The 18,969-nt window shown below is 51.5% G+C and overlaps 10 protein-coding genes across 10 annotated transcripts; 4 read left to right on the top strand and 6 right to left on the bottom strand.

The window, feature by feature from the left end:
• Positions 1 to 309: 309 nt before the first annotated feature.
• On the bottom strand, positions 310 to 1,297 carry J7T55_013840 (uncharacterized protein; the record flags this gene model as incomplete). The annotated part of the gene is made up of 2 exons (XM_053140752.1): positions 310 to 1,207; positions 1,266 to 1,297. 2 exons carry the CDS (start codon positions 1,295 to 1,297, stop codon positions 310 to 312), a joined length of 930 nt encoding a protein of 309 aa, XP_052996177.1.
• Positions 1,298 to 2,367: 1,070 nt separating this feature from the next.
• On the bottom strand, positions 2,368 to 3,909 carry J7T55_013839 (ldehyde dehydrogenase; the record flags this gene model as incomplete). Its single annotated transcript, XM_053140751.1, has 1 exon — positions 2,368 to 3,909. The coding sequence occupies one exon, from the start codon at positions 3,907 to 3,909 to the stop codon at positions 2,368 to 2,370; it is 1,542 nt and encodes a 513-aa protein (XP_052996176.1).
• A 585-nt stretch (positions 3,910 to 4,494) lies between these two features.
• Positions 4,495 to 4,944, top strand: J7T55_013838 (l-psp endoribonuclease family; the record flags this gene model as incomplete). Its single annotated transcript, XM_053140750.1, has 1 exon — positions 4,495 to 4,944. The coding sequence occupies one exon, from the start codon at positions 4,495 to 4,497 to the stop codon at positions 4,942 to 4,944; it is 450 nt and encodes a 149-aa protein (XP_052996175.1).
• A 356-nt stretch (positions 4,945 to 5,300) lies between these two features.
• On the bottom strand, positions 5,301 to 6,047 carry J7T55_013837 (uncharacterized protein; the record flags this gene model as incomplete). The annotated part of the gene is made up of 1 exon (XM_053140749.1): positions 5,301 to 6,047. The coding sequence occupies one exon, from the start codon at positions 6,045 to 6,047 to the stop codon at positions 5,301 to 5,303; it is 747 nt and encodes a 248-aa protein (XP_052996174.1).
• Positions 6,048 to 6,905: 858 nt separating this feature from the next.
• Positions 6,906 to 8,145, bottom strand: J7T55_013836 (mandelate racemase/muconate lactonizing enzyme domain-containing protein; the record flags this gene model as incomplete). Its single annotated transcript, XM_053140748.1, has 3 exons — positions 6,906 to 7,653; positions 7,709 to 7,820; positions 7,878 to 8,145. 3 exons carry the CDS (start codon positions 8,143 to 8,145, stop codon positions 6,906 to 6,908), a joined length of 1,128 nt encoding a protein of 375 aa, XP_052996173.1.
• A 735-nt stretch (positions 8,146 to 8,880) lies between these two features.
• J7T55_013835 (ldehyde reductase 1) lies at positions 8,881 to 10,203 on the bottom strand (the record flags this gene model as incomplete). Its single annotated transcript, XM_053140747.1, has 7 exons — positions 8,881 to 9,059; positions 9,113 to 9,258; positions 9,311 to 9,366; positions 9,426 to 9,710; positions 9,761 to 9,865; positions 9,937 to 10,083; positions 10,135 to 10,203. 7 exons carry the CDS (start codon positions 10,201 to 10,203, stop codon positions 8,881 to 8,883), a joined length of 987 nt encoding a protein of 328 aa, XP_052996172.1.
• Positions 10,204 to 10,700: 497 nt separating this feature from the next.
• On the top strand, positions 10,701 to 11,810 carry J7T55_013834 (dihydrodipicolinate synthetase family protein; the record flags this gene model as incomplete). Its single annotated transcript, XM_053140746.1, has 3 exons — positions 10,701 to 11,155; positions 11,213 to 11,305; positions 11,375 to 11,810. The coding sequence occupies 3 exons, from the start codon at positions 10,701 to 10,703 to the stop codon at positions 11,808 to 11,810; spliced, it is 984 nt and encodes a 327-aa protein (XP_052996171.1).
• Positions 11,811 to 12,428: 618 nt separating this feature from the next.
• Positions 12,429 to 14,670, top strand: J7T55_013833 (MFS general substrate transporter; the record flags this gene model as incomplete). The annotated part of the gene is made up of 10 exons (XM_053140745.1): positions 12,429 to 12,580; positions 12,646 to 12,803; positions 12,870 to 13,037; positions 13,214 to 13,404; positions 13,470 to 13,645; positions 13,702 to 13,864; positions 14,023 to 14,080; positions 14,156 to 14,161; positions 14,287 to 14,382; positions 14,441 to 14,670. 10 exons carry the CDS (start codon positions 12,429 to 12,431, stop codon positions 14,668 to 14,670), a joined length of 1,398 nt encoding a protein of 465 aa, XP_052996170.1.
• Positions 14,671 to 15,214: 544 nt separating this feature from the next.
• Positions 15,215 to 16,564, bottom strand: J7T55_013832 (uncharacterized protein; the record flags this gene model as incomplete). The annotated part of the gene is made up of 2 exons (XM_053140743.1): positions 15,215 to 15,296; positions 15,510 to 16,564. 2 exons carry the CDS (start codon positions 16,562 to 16,564, stop codon positions 15,215 to 15,217), a joined length of 1,137 nt encoding a protein of 378 aa, XP_052996169.1.
• Positions 16,565 to 16,920: 356 nt separating this feature from the next.
• J7T55_013831 (hypotheticall protein) lies at positions 16,921 to 18,694 on the top strand (the record flags this gene model as incomplete). Its single annotated transcript, XM_053140742.1, has 5 exons — positions 16,921 to 17,184; positions 17,352 to 17,398; positions 17,465 to 17,819; positions 17,872 to 18,556; positions 18,609 to 18,694. 5 exons carry the CDS (start codon positions 16,921 to 16,923, stop codon positions 18,692 to 18,694), a joined length of 1,437 nt encoding a protein of 478 aa, XP_052996168.1.
• Between the last annotated feature and the right edge of the window lie 275 nt (positions 18,695 to 18,969).

Here is an 18,969-nt window from a genome sequence, read left to right as displayed (position 1 = left end):
AATTGGAATCTTTGATGAAATAAGGAACTTGATCTCAATTCAATTTCATGACCAGAACATAATAAACTAATTATGGCGTCTGGGTTGTGATACCTCAAGTGCTTGAGAGGATTGGAATGCAGTTAGGCATCGGCCCAGAGGTTTCGAGCGATTATTTTGCAAGGGTTCATTTTCCATTTCACTTGAATCATCCAAGGCTACCTCGAGTTGCACCAAATTGTGTTCAGCAAGAGCCGAAAGCTTCAAGCGTTTTGGATTGAAATTTTGTGACAAGAAATGTCATATTACTCATTAGGCCTCTCGGCATATTCATATCACCATCGACTCCCTAGCGTCGCTGTCCAAATAGTACTGTAGAATCATCGAATAGCCCCTCCCATCTCCTGTATGTGCAGGTTGTGGCATCAAAGATTGCCGTGGCTCTGAAATTGATATCGTGTCCAACGCCTTGAGCCCATTCTCTTCCGAGTCGTCCAGAGCGGCCTCCTTCTCATCCTGATCCAGGTCATATTGGCTCGACGCTGTCGGCGACGACACCTTCTCGTCTATTCCGCTGGACGCGCTCACTCTCACGGCCCACTGTCCGATCTGCTTGTCCATATCGCTACCGACGCTCGTGAGGCTCGTCACATTACTCCGCGTTGTTTGACTCTGGCTCATCGGCGATGACACTTCACTGTCTGCCTCCGACCTGACCTCGTACCGACCGAGCGGGCTCCTGTTTCGTTCTATGCTGCCTGGTGATGGCCGCTTGGCGGGACTGTCACCGGGTGTCTTTGATGTGCTCTGGTTGCTATTGCGCGGTGACTGCGCGCCATGCGGTTTTTGTGGTGAATTTTCAAATCGGAATCCAGCTTGCGATGCTGCTGCTGCGAGGCTGCTTGGGGACATCGGCCTTGCATTTCCGAGGTTGGGTGTCGGCTTCCCGTCTGCAGACGTTGGCCTCAGAGGTGAGCCGGTGCGCGGTGGCTTTGTAGATCCAGGTCGTCTTGTGGACAGATCTTGCATGCTCCCCGTGGCTGATTTGTTTGCGTAGATTGAGTTCTGGCCGCTGGGACCTTTTGACGAGTGCGAGCTACTTGGCCGTGCTGGAAGGCTTGTGGAAGAGCTGTTGGTCTGCGGGACTCGTGGGCCGAAGGGGCTTTGCTCTCGCTTCCATTGCTGCGCGTATAGGGAGTGGACGGGGCCCTCATCTTGCGCCTCCTTCCTGTGATAAATGGTTAATGTGAGTTCCAACTAAAGCTGCCTTGTGTCATAGTACTCACTTTTTCTTTCCCAAGCCGAAAAATGACACCATTTTGAGAACTGAGGCTGCAGTTGTGACAGAGTGTAGATGGCGCGTGTAGAGAGGTGTGAAGTTGCCAAAGATGTAAATGCAAGTGCTGACGCGAAGTATTTGGGGTTATGTTTGTGGCGTATGAAGGGAGAATGACTGGCTGTTGGCGCTGATGGCTGCACTGAGAATGGTAGTAAGTGCAGGAACACCAATATTTCGCGTCAGTGGCCCGATAGAGGATGGTATCTATATTTGATCACGACACTTATGCTTAATAGGTAAGGACAAAGTAATTAGAGAATACCCCAGGCCTCAGACTTGAGCAATCACGGTGTTCGCCCGAGGGGACTATTTCCTCTTGGATCTGGGGCTGATGTAGCATAGGGCTGCGGTGGCTCCACTTACACGAGATTTATGATTAGGCGTAACGGTTGTTCCGACCTCAACCCATGTGTCTGCAAGGGTCGCCACCAGTCGCGATGAATGCCAAGCCGTTCCACTGATTTCGCCAGCTGCAAAGGGCTTAACCATGTCCCAAATTGAGCTGAAGGGCTTGACAGCGGCTAAAAATACTACATTGGCGAGTCTGGCCCCGGACCCGGTCAGCCCACAGACTACAGGAGTTTAGGCGCGAGGACCACTTGGCGAATCGCGTACTCGAGCCGTCAGCCGTGTCATCGCAAACAACCCGAGCCATCGGGCTCCTGCGAAGACCCAAAGACCGAATTGAAATATTAAATTGGAGTGATGTGCCACAGACCTGCCCTTCTGGGAAAACCAAGATGAAATCTCGAAACAAATAATCTCGACGCTGCCCACAAGTCTGAGGCAGCTCTCTCCATCATACTTCGTGAGCTCGTGAGCTTGCTGGAATGGCCGGGTGGTGGATCACTGAGATCCTTGTCTTCTTATTAGCAATCCCTCCTTTCGAACCCGAATACCCGGCTACCTCGTCAAACATTCGCCTCGAGTGCCGATCTGACAGCTCTCCACAGCTTTCGTGAGGCACGTCACTGCAACACCATAATCCCGAGCATCACCAGACACCACAGCCACGGACTCGGATTTTACCCCTGAGCTCTGGCTGCCTCTCAGATAGTGGCAAGATGCACCGTTCTAGCAACAGTGAAAACATCCCTTGAGTATTCTCCTCCTTCCCTGCCCGTGCCGGAATTCTTCATGCCGCCGAAAGGCGTTCCCAGCTCCCTGACCAGCCAGCAATTCACCCACACCATGCCTGCCTGCAGCTGCTCGCCGACCCTCCTCATCCGGCCTCCGTCGGTGGTCAACAACACTGCTGCAAGACCGTACTCGCTCGCATTCGCCAGCCGTACGGCATCCTCCTCGTCCTCGAACGGCACGATCGTGACCACCGGTCCGAATATTTCGTCTCGGAGCAACTCCGAGTCGGTGGGGACATCTGTGAGGATCGTCGGCTTGATCCAGTAACCCTTCTCCTCGCCGGCTCGTATTTCTGGCGGCAGCTCTCCGGTGTTGAACGTCATTCCCTGCTTCTGCGCGACCTCGAGATAGCTCCTGATCTTGGCGTAGTGCTGCGAGCTGACCACCGCGCCGACCGTCTCGCCCACACGATACGTCTTGGTCACGTACTCTGTGAACGCTGCAACGAATCCATCGTACGCGCTCTTCTCGACGTATATCCTCGACCCACACAAACATATCTCGCCCTGGTTCTCGAACGCGGCCATCGCGGCCGTCCGGATTGTCTTCTCTTTGTTCGCGAGCAACGAGTCTGCGAACACCAACGTCGGGTTCTTCCCTCCCAGCTCTAGACTAACATGCTTGTAAATCTGGTGCACCGTTGCCCTCCGGATCGCAATGCCCGTCGCAGTGCCGCCCGTGAAGCTCACTCCGTGGATTCCCGGATGCGCCACCAAGGCCGAGCCAGTGGTCGCGCCGTCGCCGAAGATGACATTGACGACGCCCGAGGGCAGGCCGACGCGCTGGAACACAGACGCGAGCAGGAACGCGCTCACGCTGGTGACCTCGCTGGGCTTCGCGACGGCGGTGCAGCCAAAGGCCAGGCACGGCGCGATCTTCCACGTGAGCAGGTACAGCGGCATGTTCCAGGGCGAGATGAGGGCGAAGACGCCCGCGGGGCTGCGGTGCTCGTAGGTCAGCGCCACGCCATCCACCATGCGGGCGGATGTAGACTCGTGCAGGATGAAGGTCGAGAAGTAGGCGAAGTTGGACACAGCCCGGTCCACCTCGACCCGTGCGCGCTCCAGCGTCTTGCCCTGGTCAATGCTCTCCCACACTGCAAATAGCTCGCGGTTCTCAGCGATGATCTCGCTGATCTGCCGCAGGTACCTCGATCGTTCGGTCCGGGGTGTCTTGCTCCATGCTGGGAAGGCCGCCTTAGCGGCGCTGACTGCGGCGTCGACCTCTTCGGCCGATGCACAGGGCACTTTCGCTATGAGCTTTCCAGATTTTGGCTCGAACGAGTCAATGTGTTTTGATGCTTCTGTTGTCGTGAAATCGTTCTTGGTGAAATGTTGCAAAGTCAGGGGTTGGCCATCGAGTTGCTTGAGCAGCGCAGTGGCTTTCTCATGGGTGTTGGCGCTCCATAATGCCTCGGAGACGTTGCCGTGGACTTGATGTACCGATCCCATGATAATAGATGTGAAGTGAACTAAATTAAGACACCGTCGCCCGGTATTGGAGGAAAAAGGCAAATTGTACACCCTCGCGATGAGCCTTGATGTGCTGTGGCAATGCGTAAACCTGCACAATACTATGCTGTCGAACTACAGGACGATGTCGCTGGCTACAGGCGGCTTTGTCGTTTACGAATGCTGAGCCTTTAGCCATCCTTGAGCAAGCATGGACAGCCCCTGTCTGTCGCTTTCTTCACATGCCCCAGGCCAAGTTCCGCTTCCGTGAGCGATGGCGTCCCCCGCTATGGAGCTTGGCCGTCTAACAACTAGCATCAGAGCTACATTTTGAGCCAATCGGAAGATCAAGAGCTGCAGAGCGGAAGACGGATGCTTGGTGCACCCTCCGCTCCTAAGCTTCTCGGTGTAGGACAAGCTTCAACCTTATGCTGGTATATCTATCAAAACGGGCGAGAAGTCAAAACTCGCGACGATATCGGATAGCGGTAGATGATTGCGAGACGCAATTTTCAGCACACACATACACATCTCGTACCTAACTGCGAGAACAACATCGTCACACGAAAATAAGCAGCTGTGACGATGGCATCCAACGGGACAGGCTTCTTCCTCCCAGCCGAGCGTGCCCAGGGGCTCGCCAACTATCCTCACGCACGCACAGCGCCCTCGACCAGTCGCATCATATTCGTCAGTGGCACGTCTTCCCGGCGCGGCGACGGGACATACGAAGGTTGCGAGACTCTGCCCGATGGCACCCACAAGCTCGACTGCGGCGCACAGACAGCCGCGGTTCTGAGGAATATCGAGAACATCATCCAGGGTGCGACAGACGGGAAAAATGGCCTGGAGAGCATCGTCGACGCCACCATTTTTCTGACGGACATGAAGGACTACGCCGCCATGAACGCAGAGTGGAACAAGCGCTGGCCGGACAAGACCAAGGCGCCTGCGAGGACGTGTGTGCAGGTTGCGGCGCTGCCGAATGAGAGGCTGAACGTGGAGATCAAGTGTCAAGCTTTGGTTAGCGAGTGAACCATGAGTGACTCCAGTGATCAAGCTGCTTGTGCGAAAGAAAGGCGGTGTGAGCGTTGACGTGTTTTGGCGTTGGATAAGGACGTCATTTTTAACTTGCGGTGACAATTTTGGAGAGCTTGGTCGCATCTAAAGATCTCGAATACTTCTGCAAACATGGCCTGGTGCAACAGTAAGTTCCATTTAGCTGTGGCGGATTGTCTCCGGCTGACAGACAATGCAGACTCGCCAACTGGTGTAGGTCACGTACCACGACTAGTAATCACATTCAAGCATCAGTATTTAAATTACTGAGAGAGAGGCTTTGGCAATAGTCTGGGATTTAGATTCAATATCAAAAAACAACGATTCAAAACCTACCCGCTATGCGACTTCTTGTACTCCAGGCGCCGACGCTGGTCCCAGAATAGGACTGTGCTATTGCTATCATTCCAGAGTCCGAACCACGCGATGTTGATTTCGGAAAAGGCAGACTCCCATGCTCTTAGCTGGGTTTCAAGTTCGACGATGTCTATGTGAGCCATTGGCTTGTCTGGATCTATGCAGCCCTCGTAAACCTCAGCGATTATCTCGAGAACGCTTTCAAAGTCCTGTGCCACGCGTTGAAAGTCAGTATGGGCCATACGAAGACGAATAAGTGATCGAAGGAAATATGCTGCCAACGGGGTCATGAAATCGGTGGGCTGCTCGAGGTCAAGTCCCACAAGCTCCTCCAAGTCAAACTCGTTCAAGTCCAAGCCGCCCAGAGCATTGTGAACATTCTCTGAGATGAGACGAACTTCTTGGATTAGTTGACCGAGGAAGACAATGCGGTCGTACAAGACCGCAGAAATCTTCGCACCGCCTTCTGCCCCTTGTGCCGTGTTAGGCATTTGAGGGCGAGGGAAGAGAGGGGGGACGCCTCCAGGATTCGCATCTTTGTAGGCTCCGATGCAAACTGCATCCAATAGATAACGTGGTAAATCACTCACCGCGCGTTCGTAGCTACTATTGATTTTGTCTGCTGAATGCTGAGCAAAGTTCGTTGGTAGCTTAATGCCTGCAAAAGCTAAGGAATCCAAATCGACCAGCATACTGGTCTCCGTGAACTGTTGCTGTGCCATGCTGTCGTGATTTTCAGTCTGGTTTTCAAAAGTGCTAGTTGTAGTCTTTTCCAGTCCGTATTGTAAAAGTGCTGATCGTGTTGCTCGGGAGCATTGTATTTGAGTGGAACAAGTAATGGTGGTTGATGACGACGATTAGGCAGCAAATATTTATACTGATCCCTGCTTCCTCAAGCCGAAGGAGCATGCGTGGTTTTCTTATTTGACAATGTGCATTGAAATTGGACACATGGGCATTGTCTCTTTCTTTTCCGTGTCAGGGTCGTCCTTGTCTGGTAATCAATGGCTCTATGCCTCAATGCATCCTGTCCATGAATATGCTGCTAATCCGACAATGGGTTTGTGAAATGCACAACAGTCGAATAAAGTGGCACAAAGGCGACAGAGAGTGTTTAACCCCACCCTCATCGCTTTGATACAAGGCTTTCGCTTGATGGGTTGAATGATTTGAAGGCGTGCTTTGCGCCCGAGAATACGTATTGCCATGAACAGCATGTGACTGACTTGTCTTATTGATGATGCGTATCAGTCAAGTCTTGTTGAGTCATACAATTGATGAGCCAAAGGTCTCTTTCGAGCTCATTTAAATTTTCTAAAATGGTGTCGGCAGCTGTCAGCGAGTCGCCTAATGACCCGTATGATCTAGTAAGGTTTTCGTCCTATTGGTTCCAGCGCCTATGACAGGAACCGTAGCCATGCTATTGTTAACTCATTCCCTCCCAGGGCGAGGACGCACTTTAATTTCGGTCATCGTAAATAGATTTCAGAGTACACGAAGTAGTCTATGATCAATAAGTCACAGACCAAGGCCCGGACAGATGATAGGTAGGTTCTTGCCTTCTTCCCAATTCGACCACTTCACCATTCTCGGATCTCACCACCAGGGCCAATGAAGCCAGGACTAATCCATGCTTGTGCATCCTTTGACAGAGCTCGGACTTGCTCCTCATCAATCTCAATCCCAAGTCCCGGACCTGTGAGGATGTTGATATAGCCATCAGTAACATTCCATACTTCCGGGTTCTTGGTGTAGGCTGTGAGGTCCTGCGTTCCTGCATTATAGTGAATACCCAGGCTCATTTCTTGAATGGCAAAGTTGGGGCTGGAGCAGTCCACCTGGCAATTCGCAGCCAGAGCAATAGGGCCTAGAGGACAATGCGGTGCAAGTGCCACGTCGTAAGCCTCAGCCATGGCAGCGATGCGCTTCATCTCAGAAATTCCACCAATGTGGGAAATATCTGGCTGAAGAATGTCCACACAGCCTGCTTCAAGGAAGGGTTTGACGTCCCACCTGCTGTGTAGGCGCTCGCCAAGAGCAATTGGGACGCTAGTCTGCTCTGCCAGGGACTTGATTCCCTCGATGTGTTCTGAAAGCAGGGGCTCCTCGATAAAGAGAGGTCGGTGCGGCTCAAGTAGCTTCACGAGCTGTTTGGCCATAGGCTTGTGTATCCGGCCATGGAAGTCGACACCGGCGTCCATCCCCAGGTCTTTGACGGCCTTGACTCGTTCTACACACGAGTCGAGGGCTGATGGCGAGTCCAACCAGCCGATGTCTTCTGTGGCATTCATCTTGACGCAGCTGAAGCCTTGCGACTTTCGTGCTTTTCTGGTTCGACTCAGCGTCAGAGTTCAAAACCGTGGGTCAACTTATGGGAACTCACGCTTCTTCTGATACATTATTTGGCCGGTTGCCCCCTATCCATGCGTACACCTTAAGCTTGTCTCGGACTTTCCCTCCCAGCAATTGGTAGATGGGTACCCCCAGTTTGCGAGCTGCCATCAGGTTAGCTTTTCCTTTATCACACTAGAGGTAGATGTATGGAAGTTGACCTTTCAAATCCCAAAGCGCAATATCAATGCCGGCCAAGGCACTCATAAAGACCGGACCACCCCGGTAGAAGGTGGTCCGCCATGACATTTGCCAAATGTGCTCGATGTCGTCAGCCTCGAAGCCGTTGTAGCGATCGAACCAAGCATCCAGGCACCCTTCTACGGCTTGGGTGTGACCCTCGAGAGAAGCCTCTCCCCAACCCACGTTGCCTGCTTCGTCTGTGATCTTGACGAATAGCCAGCGCGGAGGCACGCGGAAGTACTCCATAGTTGCTATTTTCCCCATTTTGACGCCAGGATATAAAGCACGAAGTTGATGTGTTGTCCAAAGGATCTGTGTAGTAGGTTGGCGATTGCGCGATACACTGCTTGTAGAGAGGGTGTGAAATGATTTGTTGACGAACGTGGACAGGGTTGAATGACTTCTCTCTCCAATTTGACTATCGCACTAATCGACTGACACTTCCGAAGTCGTCGTTGATCCCAGCCTTTTTACCCCACGATGTTGTCTGTATGGGTTGGCATGCAGTTAACGTGAAGAATGCCTCGGTAATGCTTGGTTGCTGTACCGGCGACGCACCATGCAACACTTGAGTCTCCACCCGGAAAACATGGCTCAGTGCTTCGGAAAAGCGCGTTTAGGTGGCTCCTCTGCGGGACGGTGAGGGGAAAACAGGGGCTTGTGACATTGTCACTTTAGCCTCAAACTAACCACTTGTCTGGACCTTGACACTGCAAATTTGTCATTGACTATCACCCGATGCATCTTTAGGCACCAAATAGAGTCAAAATAGTAACAGCGAGTCATCTGTCAAGGATCATCGTGAGGACTATGTTTGATATGCTCAGATGCAGGTAAAAAGGCTTGTGCAACAATTGGGTCATGGACTCGGGTGACTTGGGACGAAGACATTAGGGGAAAGATGACACACGACGAAGTAACGTTATGACAATCTTCTCTTCAAAAGGTATCTATCTCTCAAAAGACCTAAGCTCTATTCATCTATGCCTCCAGTCCACGCGCTTGTCTGTTCTTCTTCTTGAACTCGGCCACCGCCTTTTCGATCACTTCAGGCTTTGCGTCTCCAAAAATGTCCACTCCTAATCTCGCGGGCAAATTGTACCGGTGGTTGCGGTCAAGCGAGTTGACTTTTTCAAGGGCGTCCGCAGGCAGCTCGAATACTATTGAAAGGTCAGATTTTAGGCATTCTAAAGCTGTTTGTGGCATCACTTACCCTCCAAGTTTGACTTAATTCGTGATGGAGTGACCGATTTTGTGAGGACAACAATGCCGCGCTGCACAACCCAGCTGAGTACAACCTGACCAGGCGTCTTGCCAAGTTTCTCTGCCAGTTGGATCACTGTTGGGTCCTCAATGGCCCTGATACTTGATTAGCCAAGATGGTGCATTTTCTCGAGTCTTTCAAGCTCACATTGGCAGGCTGTAAATATTGTTTCCAAGTGGAGAGTAGGCCTCAACAACAATACCCTATTATTTTATTAGCAAGTCTAATACCTTTTCCGAGGCACGCCATTGCATAAACTTACCTTGTCCTGGCACCACTTGACCAACTCTGGTTGTGCAAAGTAAGGGTGAAGCTCGACCTGATTCACTGCTGGCTTGATTTCGGCGGCATCCCAGATCTCGTTGATCTTTGCGATCGAGAAGTTTGAAACACCGATGGTCCTGATTTTACCTTTCTTCACCAAGGCTTCCATCGCTCTCCATGTCTCAATTATCGGAACATCAATGACATCAGCGCCAAATGTCTTCTCATCGATAGGGAACCGCTCAGTATCATTAATGCGGCGGAATGACACCGGCCAATGAATCTGCAACGGGTTAGGCGGCTTCATCCAGGGTGTAGAATGAGTACTCATACAAGATAAAGGTCAAGGTAGTCAGTTTGGAGATCTGCCAAGCTTATGTCTACCGCCTTCTCGACATCTTCGCCCTTATGGTGGGTATTCCAGAGCTTGCTGGTCAACTGCGTTGCCGATCATGTTTAGCAAAACATACACAACTTCTCAGATCCCGATCCGAATAGTTGCTACTCACGAAAATGTCTTTTCGGGGGATGCCAGAGGCTTTGATACCTTCACCCACTTCCTTCTCGTTATCGTACACAGCCGCGGCATCAACATGGCGATAACCTGACTTGAGGGCAAGCTCGACAGCGTTCTTCACCTCGTTTGGCTTAGATTGCTGGTATGGTCGTCAGCGCTGGCCTTAATGATTTCGTGACTGAAGGCCTACCCAGGTCCCCAGCCCCACGGCTGGAACAGTCAGTCCGTTGTTGAACTTGAAGGACTCCGCCAGCGTCATGGTGGTGTCCGATAATCAAAGACTCAGGGAAATTGCACAAAATTATCACGAGATGATTCTCCAACTATTGACAAGAACTGATCAATTCCTTGCGCATTTGTCTTACTTGGGCTTTGTGAGTACGTAGATTACACATTTGAGCTTGTGGCAGCATCACATCATTATGCACTGGCGTGTTAAACAGTGGGACAGTGCATTGTTATCCGGCCGGAAATGCCAACGTGCATAACAGAGGTATCCGGAAGATGCATAAAGCGTATGGCAGCCGAGGTCGGGGCATACAAGTCCGGGCTAGCATGCCGAGACTCACCGATGTGCGGAGTCGGGCCCGGTGACCCTCGGCAGTCGATGGCCCGAGCAACAAACGCCAATGGTCCACTTGTCGACTGCTTTGTGAATTACTTCGAGCACTGGCTCATGAGGAGACAATTAGACCTCAGTGTATCAGGAACACCATCCTTCCCCAAGAAAGAAGCAAGCCACCCTACCAGACCAAAATGTCAGCCCCTGTCTCCAGCCCTCCAACGGGCGTCTTTGTCCCAGTCCCTACTTTCCTAAAGCCCGCCTCCGCATCGTCAGGCCTGCAGCCTAAGGTTGACGTCGAGACACAAGTCAAGCACTCCGTTTTCCTGGCTAAGAATGGCATCCGCGGTCTGGTACTACTCGGCTCGACTGGAGAGGCCATACATCTGAACAAACAGGAGCGCTTCGACCTGATCGCCGGGTGCAGGAAGGGCCTTGATGATGCAGGCTTCCCTGACTACCCCATCATGGCTGGAGTACTCACAAACGGCATCGATGAGACTCTGGAATGGTTGCAGGACTACGCCAAAGCCGGTGCACAATGGGGTCTTGTGCTCGTCCCGGGGTACTTTGGGGCGGCAGGCTCCCAGGCCAACATTCAGGAGTGGTACACCATCATTGCAGACAACAGTCCCATCCCCATTCTGATGTGAGTGAAGCTTCAAACGGCACGTTGCAATCAAAACTCTGCTGACCAAGATCTCAGATACAACTATCCAGGTGTGACGAACAATGTTCTAGTCGCCCCTGAAACATACTCGGCTTTGGCTCAGCACCCGAAGATTGTGGGATGCAAAATGTAAGTTGATTCACTTACTCCCCTGAAATGTACGCTCCGTGTAATGTCAGACACTGACTAAAAAACCAGGTCTCATGGCAATGTGTCTTATCACGTCCAAGTCTCCTTGGACCCAGCCATTGACCACAACAAATTCCGTGTATACAGTGGGTTCGGACAGCAACTTGGACCCATTGTGTTCTTCGGGGCAGCAGGAGTCATCGACGGCTTGGCAGCCATTTATCCAAAGACCGTGGCCCGACTGATGGACCTCGCCGAAAAGAGACCAATCGATCCTGACACGCTGGCCGAGGTGCAGAGGCTGCAGTACGTGGTTAGCAAAGCAGAGGAATACATAGGCAAGACCGGTATCGTGGGTATCAAGGAGGCCGTATATCGTGTCACAGGCATGGGAATTTTGGAGGGTGGTAGACTACCCCTGAAGGGAAAGTTGGCGGACGGAGAGTGGGAAAAGCTGAGGAATTTGTATCTGGCCGACGTCGAAAAGTCGGAGAGCAGTCTATAGATTCGAATAATTCGTCAGCAATCCATGATAGCACTCCAATAAGAGGTCTAGTTTATCAAACATTGTAGACATTTGACGAGTGTGTATACTGAGCATGGCCTTACGTCAGTAACACGATGTCGGAAAGTTGGGATGCCTTATACATGTATGCATGTAGATGAAATACCCTGCTCAGCTCATTATGCGAAATACGTACAAGCATCTAGCGCAAATACACTCCTTGGGTAACACAAAAGTCCAAGTGCAGTCATACAAAAACAGTGTGTTTCAATAGCACAAACGGTTTTCCGATGCCCCGTCTAGCAAGCAACGGAAAAGACACCCCGTCAAACGTGCTGCTGAACACGTACAAGCTTCCCCGCAGAGCCCCTGGGGCCCGACCATCTCTACCCCATGGGGATGTGGATTACCCATCCCCCCAGGATGAACGTGTCAAGGGCCTGGCATGTTCATAAGAAAACAAGCTGCCAAGTTCCATCGCTCCCGTCTCGTCCCGTCCTCTCCGTAGATGCAGCTACCGTCCTTGGCGATCCTGGGCTCTGTCTGAAGGGTGCTATCCTACCATACAAACAACTTCGCCAAGCGTGCCAATCTCGATTTGACTGCCAGATCAACACCATGACAGATCTCTCCAAAACCGACATGGGTACTGCCGAACAGGTCGAGTCTAGACCTGGGCTTGGTTCAGCACCACAATGGATCAGGGATATCTCCCCGGAGGAGCTGTCAAACAGAGAGAAGCGGCTCAAGCGCAAGATTGACTTCAGATTGTAAACAATTCCCTAATCCTCGTGATTTCATTTTGGTCAAATGCTGACAGTCAATGCGAGTACAGGCTGCCCATGGTCGTTATCATGTACATCCTCAACTATCTCGATCGGAATAATATCGCAACTGCTCGGCTGGCAGGCTTAGAGGAGGACCTCCATCTTGTCGGCAACCAATATCAGACTTCAGTCAGCATCCTATTTGTCGGTTATCTCTTGATGCAAGGTTCGTGAATTCTGACCCAAGAGTCAGTGTCAATTGATTGTCCTGAAGCTCGCTGACCGGTCTAAGTTCCGTCGAATATGTTGCTGAACAAGATGGGCAAGCCTTCACTGTACCTTCCTGGTTGTATGGTGGTCTGGGGCATTATCTCGGGATCGACCGCAGCTACGAAAAGCTTCGGTGGCCTTCTCGCGTGCCGGTTCATCCTAGGCTTTGTTGAGGCTGCCTACTTCCCAGGTGAGCCTGCCAATTTTTTCCATATTCAATGCCAACACATTCCCCTCTTCGGCTACCTTCCTCAGTCTGGAAGGGCCGCTTTGTCTTCTAAACGTTCGATGGCAAGCCATTTCCCTGAAATAATCATGCATGGACAAGGGGTGCCCCGATTCACAATTTCTAATGCTTCATGAAAGGTGCTCTTTACTTTCTATCTTGCTGGTACACAAGGAAAGAGCTGGCTTTGCGAACCGCTTTTCTGTACTCTGGCTCCCTTGTTTCCGGTGCCTTTGGGGGTCTGATCGCCGCTGGTATTGTGGAGGGCATGGGGGGTCTGGCAGGTTTGAGCGCCTGGCAGTGGCTTTTTCTGCTTGAGGGCATTTTAACTGTAAGTGACCTGAGCTTCTTATTGGTCTATTTCCTGTAGTCTCCTATGTACTGATCAAGACTCAGGTTGTTGTCGCCAGCATCGCGGTCTTTATCATCCCAGACGTCCCTCGAACGACAAGGTGGCTCAGTGAAGAAGAAAAACAGCTCGCAGCATGGAGGCTCCAGGCAGATATTGGGGAAGATGATTGGGTGGACAGCCAGCATCAGTCTCCCGTTCACGGACTGAAGCTCGCATTCACGTTCGTCAAAGAGGTTCTATCTATATACAACACAAGCGATGCTAACAAGTGTCAAGGGACCCCAAGACGTGGCTATTACTGCTCGTCATATACGGCTCAACTGCGTCAGGCTCTATGACCACCTTCTTTCCCACTGTTGTCGAAACCCTGGGATACGGCAAGATCCAAACTCTACTCCTCACCGCTCCTCCATACATTGTCGCCGTCATTGTCTGCTTGGTAAACGCCTGGCATGCAGATCGTACCCAGGAAAGATACCTCCACATTGCTGGACCTCCTCTTATCGCAATGGTGATGTGTGAGTACTAAGGAAACAGAATCCCCTGTGACTATTCTAGCGCAGCTGCGGCTCTCCTGATTCTCTTGACACCTAAAAGTATGCCTCTGTCACTAACACAACCCAAGACATCATTGCCGTTGCAACGACTGCAATAGGTCCCAGATACTTGTTAGTATTCAAACATGTCTTCATATATCATAATTGGCTCATCTCACTAATCAAAACTACAGCGCAATGTGTGTGATGGTGGGGGCCACCTATTCCTCCTATGTAGTTGCACTAGGCTATATATCAAACAGTGAGTCTGAAGTTTGCATCAATACATCGTTATGGATTAAGTTGCTAATATCCACGGCTATAGTCCTCCCCCGTCCGGCAACCAAGCGTACTGCGGCACTAGCTCTTATCAATGCTCTGAGCAATGTCTGCCAAGTATACTCACCGTATCTGTATCCAAGTACGCACTGTTGCCATATTTACTGTGAATGTATTATAACCGCTGACCATATCTCTAGCCTCTGCGGCTCCTCGATACGTCAACGCTTTCGTAGTTAACATTGCGATGTCAGCAATGACTGTGATAGCCATGACGGTACTACGGATTTACCTTGGTCGCCTTAACAAGAAATTGGACCGCGGTGAGACCGTCAGGGACGTTGGGAATAACGCTGGTGCTGCTGGGTCACCTGAGGCAAACGGATTTCCAGAAGTTACTACGGAGAGAGGCTTCCGCTTCCTGCTTTAGAACAACAAATTTGCCGGGAGTACTTTCGGACTGGTTCATCACCTGATTCTAGTTGTACACAGCTAGTCTCATACTATAGACATGATGACTTCCGCAAATGTAGAGCAATGCCACAAAGAACAAAAAACGAGCAAGAATAAAACATACAGCACCGGGTGTTTACTAACCATCACCAAGCCAATTACTAATTTGGTGATTACAGGCTTTAGTATAGGGAAACGGACGAAATCCTACAAGTTCTGTGGCTGTATATTTTCCCTCGACAGAGGATCCGTTCCCCAGGTACAGGCCAGACTGTACACCCTCTAACCCTTAACTCTCTCCCTTGGGTAGGAGGCCTTAATTCCCTCTAATACAGGCTATCCTCCCTCTCCCTAAACTAGACCAGTAGTAAAGCAGCCTCTTTCCCATTTCTCAGCGTTGATGTCTCAAAAAGATTATGATTTCTAACAAGAGGAGCGAGAAGGTGGGGGGTCTCTGCTAGGTTCTGATGGGTACGACCGAGGCTCGCAGGACGGAGAAGTGGTGACTCGCAGATCTACATCTATCTGGTCCGTCGACTCTGAAGCTCCATCGCTTGCTTGACGAGGGACTCCAGGGCACGACTGAAGGGAGTGAGGCTGCGGCTGATGATGTCTGTGAGGGTAACTGCTCGCGGGAGACAGTTCCAGGTGAGTAGCAGCCCCCCTCGCCATATTACATCCCCTATCTAGGAGGACTCTGGCAACCATGGCAAGCTAGTCCGTGTGAGTGAATACCTCAGCCAGATGCTAGCAGATTCAACAGAGCAGGCCCAACACATTGCAGTAAACAAACGCCCTTGCCAGCCTGTTCTCCACCTGACATCCCTCGAGAGGCGCTTTTCAACTAGACAGCCAAGACCCTGCAGGATAAACAAGAACCACAGGCCGACGCTCACATGCCAGACGTATTCAGCTCGGGTCAGGGCAGCACCTGACCAAGCATGCCAGACACCGCTCAGGCTGAACGCCCCAAGCACGCCCGCAGCCCTACCAACATCAGGGCCGAACAACTTCGCAACCACCCTTCTTACAGGCGCATAACCGAGGCTGTACAAAAACGGCTGGGCTCCCTGATGCCAGCGGCAGGTCCAAAACTCCAAGAGACCGGCGGACGAAAATGGCCGACAGAAGAGCCAATTCGGGCACCGGGGGTGCAGGAGACTGTGCAGACCCTCGATGCCAAGCTGGATCCCCAGGAGGCCGCTCACGACCTGTGCCTCGGCGGCAGCTGGGAACAAATACGCAAGTGGAAGGGCGAGCCAGGGGATGAGGCTCCACGCAGCGTCCTTCTGTTCGACTGCCTTGCGCGCTGATTCGTCCACGGCGATGTTGAATGACGCGTATCTCGTTTCCGTGAGGAGCCGCCAGGCGTTCGCGCCATGAGCTCTCCAGCTCACGAGACCGTACGCCTCGATGTCTTGCGCGCCGCAGGGGACGGGCGGCTTGCGCGCCCGGGCGACCGAGAGGTCGAGAAGCTTGCAACTGTAGAAGAAGGTCGGGATGCGGATGGCAACGTCCACTATCGGGTCCTTAAAGGGCGATACCAGGGGCAGGGCGAAGGTGTACAGACCGCCGAGCAACCCGGTCACCCTGGTCGACAGTGTCGCAAGCTCGAGGGGCCAGTATTGGTATGGCCTCAAGCCTGCGCGTTTCCGTTGCCTCAGTTTCGCCACTTTCGCCTGGAGCCTCGCATCCTCCTCGGTTGCGAAGGAGAGGGAGATTACCGAGGTGACGTAGAGAGAGGTGCTTGCGACGACGTGGACGAAGAAGGCTGCGTGGTCATCTTTGAGCCCTCTGGTGTAGTAAATTGATGTGCCGGTGAGGCACAGCGCCCCGAGCAGGATGCAGATGTACCGATCTGATCTGTGCATTGGACGCGATTGGATGAGAGCAGCAGCCTAATTGTGTGTTGAAGAGGTTCAATCAATCGGAGCTTCTTAGCCGCTGTATTTTTCGAACACCGCGTCAGCCCCTTATCACGTGCACGAGAGTTTGCGCCACCCTTAGATCGTAGGATCACAATTACAACTCTAATCAATGTCACTATCGTCGAATGCATTTTAGGAAATGCCTTTGCTTCCATGCAAACCTTCTACGCAGCCTTGTTTCTAGTAAATAGACTGATAGATTGTTTGTAATCGCTTTGTCGAGCCCATGCGTGCCGACTGGATGTGCCTTCAAATCCAGGACTTGCCCAAGCACACCCAAAATCCTGCCAATTTTCTGCATGGTCTCGGCTGTCTCTTATGTTCTCATCTTGAACGGCATATCCACAGTACTCGGCAAGCGCCAAGAAAGAAGCAACAATCAGCGTCGGACAGGGGACGCCACGTACTTCAATCTTATCGAAGCCGGTCTCGTACTTGAACAAACCTTTGACAAGATCGGAGAGCAGCTCGTAGGAAGTGTCCATCAAGGCATCATGTTCATGAAGAGCTGTGGCAAATTCATGGATTTATCTGTCCCTTCGAGTTCGAATGCGGTCTGTGAGGTCGCGCGTCTTCTTGACCTTGGCGTCGTCTGTAGTAGTTAACGGGATTAGTTGATATATCTGTGCGATCGGCCATTTAGCGGCGACTGATGATTCATAGCGCGTGTCAATGGTGCTTCTGTATTGATCATCCCGGGGCTAATGTTTTACAATCGTGATCATGACAGAAAAGTCGTGGAAATCTTGCAGAGGAGTGCTTCCAGAGGTCGCTCAAGTAGGCTTAATCAAGTCCAGGATCAATAAGGCCGCTCGCTTTTTCTCACGCCCAAGTTGATCATAGAAGTGAAATCAGGATTATCAAGAACCAGGCGAGTGAGATGGAATCCGAAAAAGATCTCAGCAATCGCAACTACATTCGATGGGACGCTGAGGGGGTGGAAAAGGTACCAGCAAATGAAGCCGAGGACATCCAAGCAGTTGCAGATTTGGCCAACGAACTACAACGTCGCACATGGAACAAGACTCGTCACGGATATGGTGCAACACACGCCCGGACACAGGGGATTGTTAAGGGTAGCTTCATCGTAATCGAAGACTTGCCGGAGCATCTCAAGCAAACTGAATTATTCCAGCACGGGGGTCAATATCCAGCCGCTTGTCGCTACAGTTCAGAACCCGGTGATCCAGGTCTCGATGTGAGTCTTTTCAATGCAGATTCAGCCAATCTCACGACTGAAAAGTTTCTAGGATCGCATTCCACAACCTCGTGGCTTTGCGATTAAGCTCTTCAATGTGAATGGAGACATGTTCGATGCAGGTAAAAGCTGTCCCACGCAGGATATCGAGTTCAATAGCGCTCCCGCCATTGAGCTTGCCGACGCCAAAACCACGAAAGAAATCTTCCAGCTCCGCACGAAGTATGGCAACGACAAGAACAAACTGTACGAGCATCTTAATGCCCGTCATGATGCGGAACTCCAGACATCCAGGGACAAACTTCGGAACTCACATCTAGAGTCTACGAGGCAGTACTCGCAGACGGCATACCGTTTCGGCGACTACGTGATGAAGTACTCTCTTGTTCCGTCCACTGACACGCAAAAGAAACTGTACGAAGAAACAGTGAAGCCCGAGCACGATGACGATATTCTGCACAAGTGGTTGCAGAATTTCCATGCTGATCACGACGCCGAGTACGACTTTCAGGTCCAGCTGCTGGAAAACCAGGACGAACAGCCTGTCGAGTACGCAGGTCAGGCGTGGGACGAGGAAAAGTACCCCTGGCAGACTGTCGCCAAGCTTGTCATTCCACGCCAAAACAGCTTTGACTTCGAAAGGAAGCGATTTTGGGAAGATTACATGCGGGTTGATCCTTGGCACGGACTTAAGAGCCTGCAGCCGCTGGGGAGTCCGAATAGGCTGAGGCGCGTTGGTACGTTCTTTATTCAAGCGTTTGTCTACGATTTGTGTGCTGACAGATGCAGTCTATGCCGCTAGCAGCAAAATGCGCCGCGAGTTAAATGGAGTCAAGGAGGTCAATGTCTCTAGTATATCTGAGATACCAAACTGAGGCGGTGGGGCCAGGCGCAGGCAACAGGTGGACCGCTTATCTGCCCGTCATGAGACCAGTAAGAGAAGACTGTATTCTGGACAAGCCGGCCAGAGCCAACTATTCGGATTTATAGCGTTCAGGAGTGTTAAAGCAATCTAGGAATACATGTGTGTGGGGATGCCGCGGCCGTCTTTGGCATTCCGGAATCTAGTTTGCATTGGTATTCTTTGAATGGCCTCAGAGAGGTTGCAGAAAGCCGGCTAGAATTCTAGCATAGACAATAGAAGTTTTTT

The sequence above is a fragment of the Diaporthe amygdali genome (genome assembly GCF_026229845.1).
Source record: "Diaporthe amygdali strain CAA958 chromosome Unknown NODE_7_length_1459731_cov_64_868725, whole genome shotgun sequence".
Classification (NCBI taxonomy): domain Eukaryota; kingdom Fungi; phylum Ascomycota; class Sordariomycetes; order Diaporthales; family Diaporthaceae; genus Diaporthe; species Diaporthe amygdali.
Note: the sequence above shows the minus strand (reverse complement) of the source record. Positions and strands in the feature narration are given on the sequence as shown.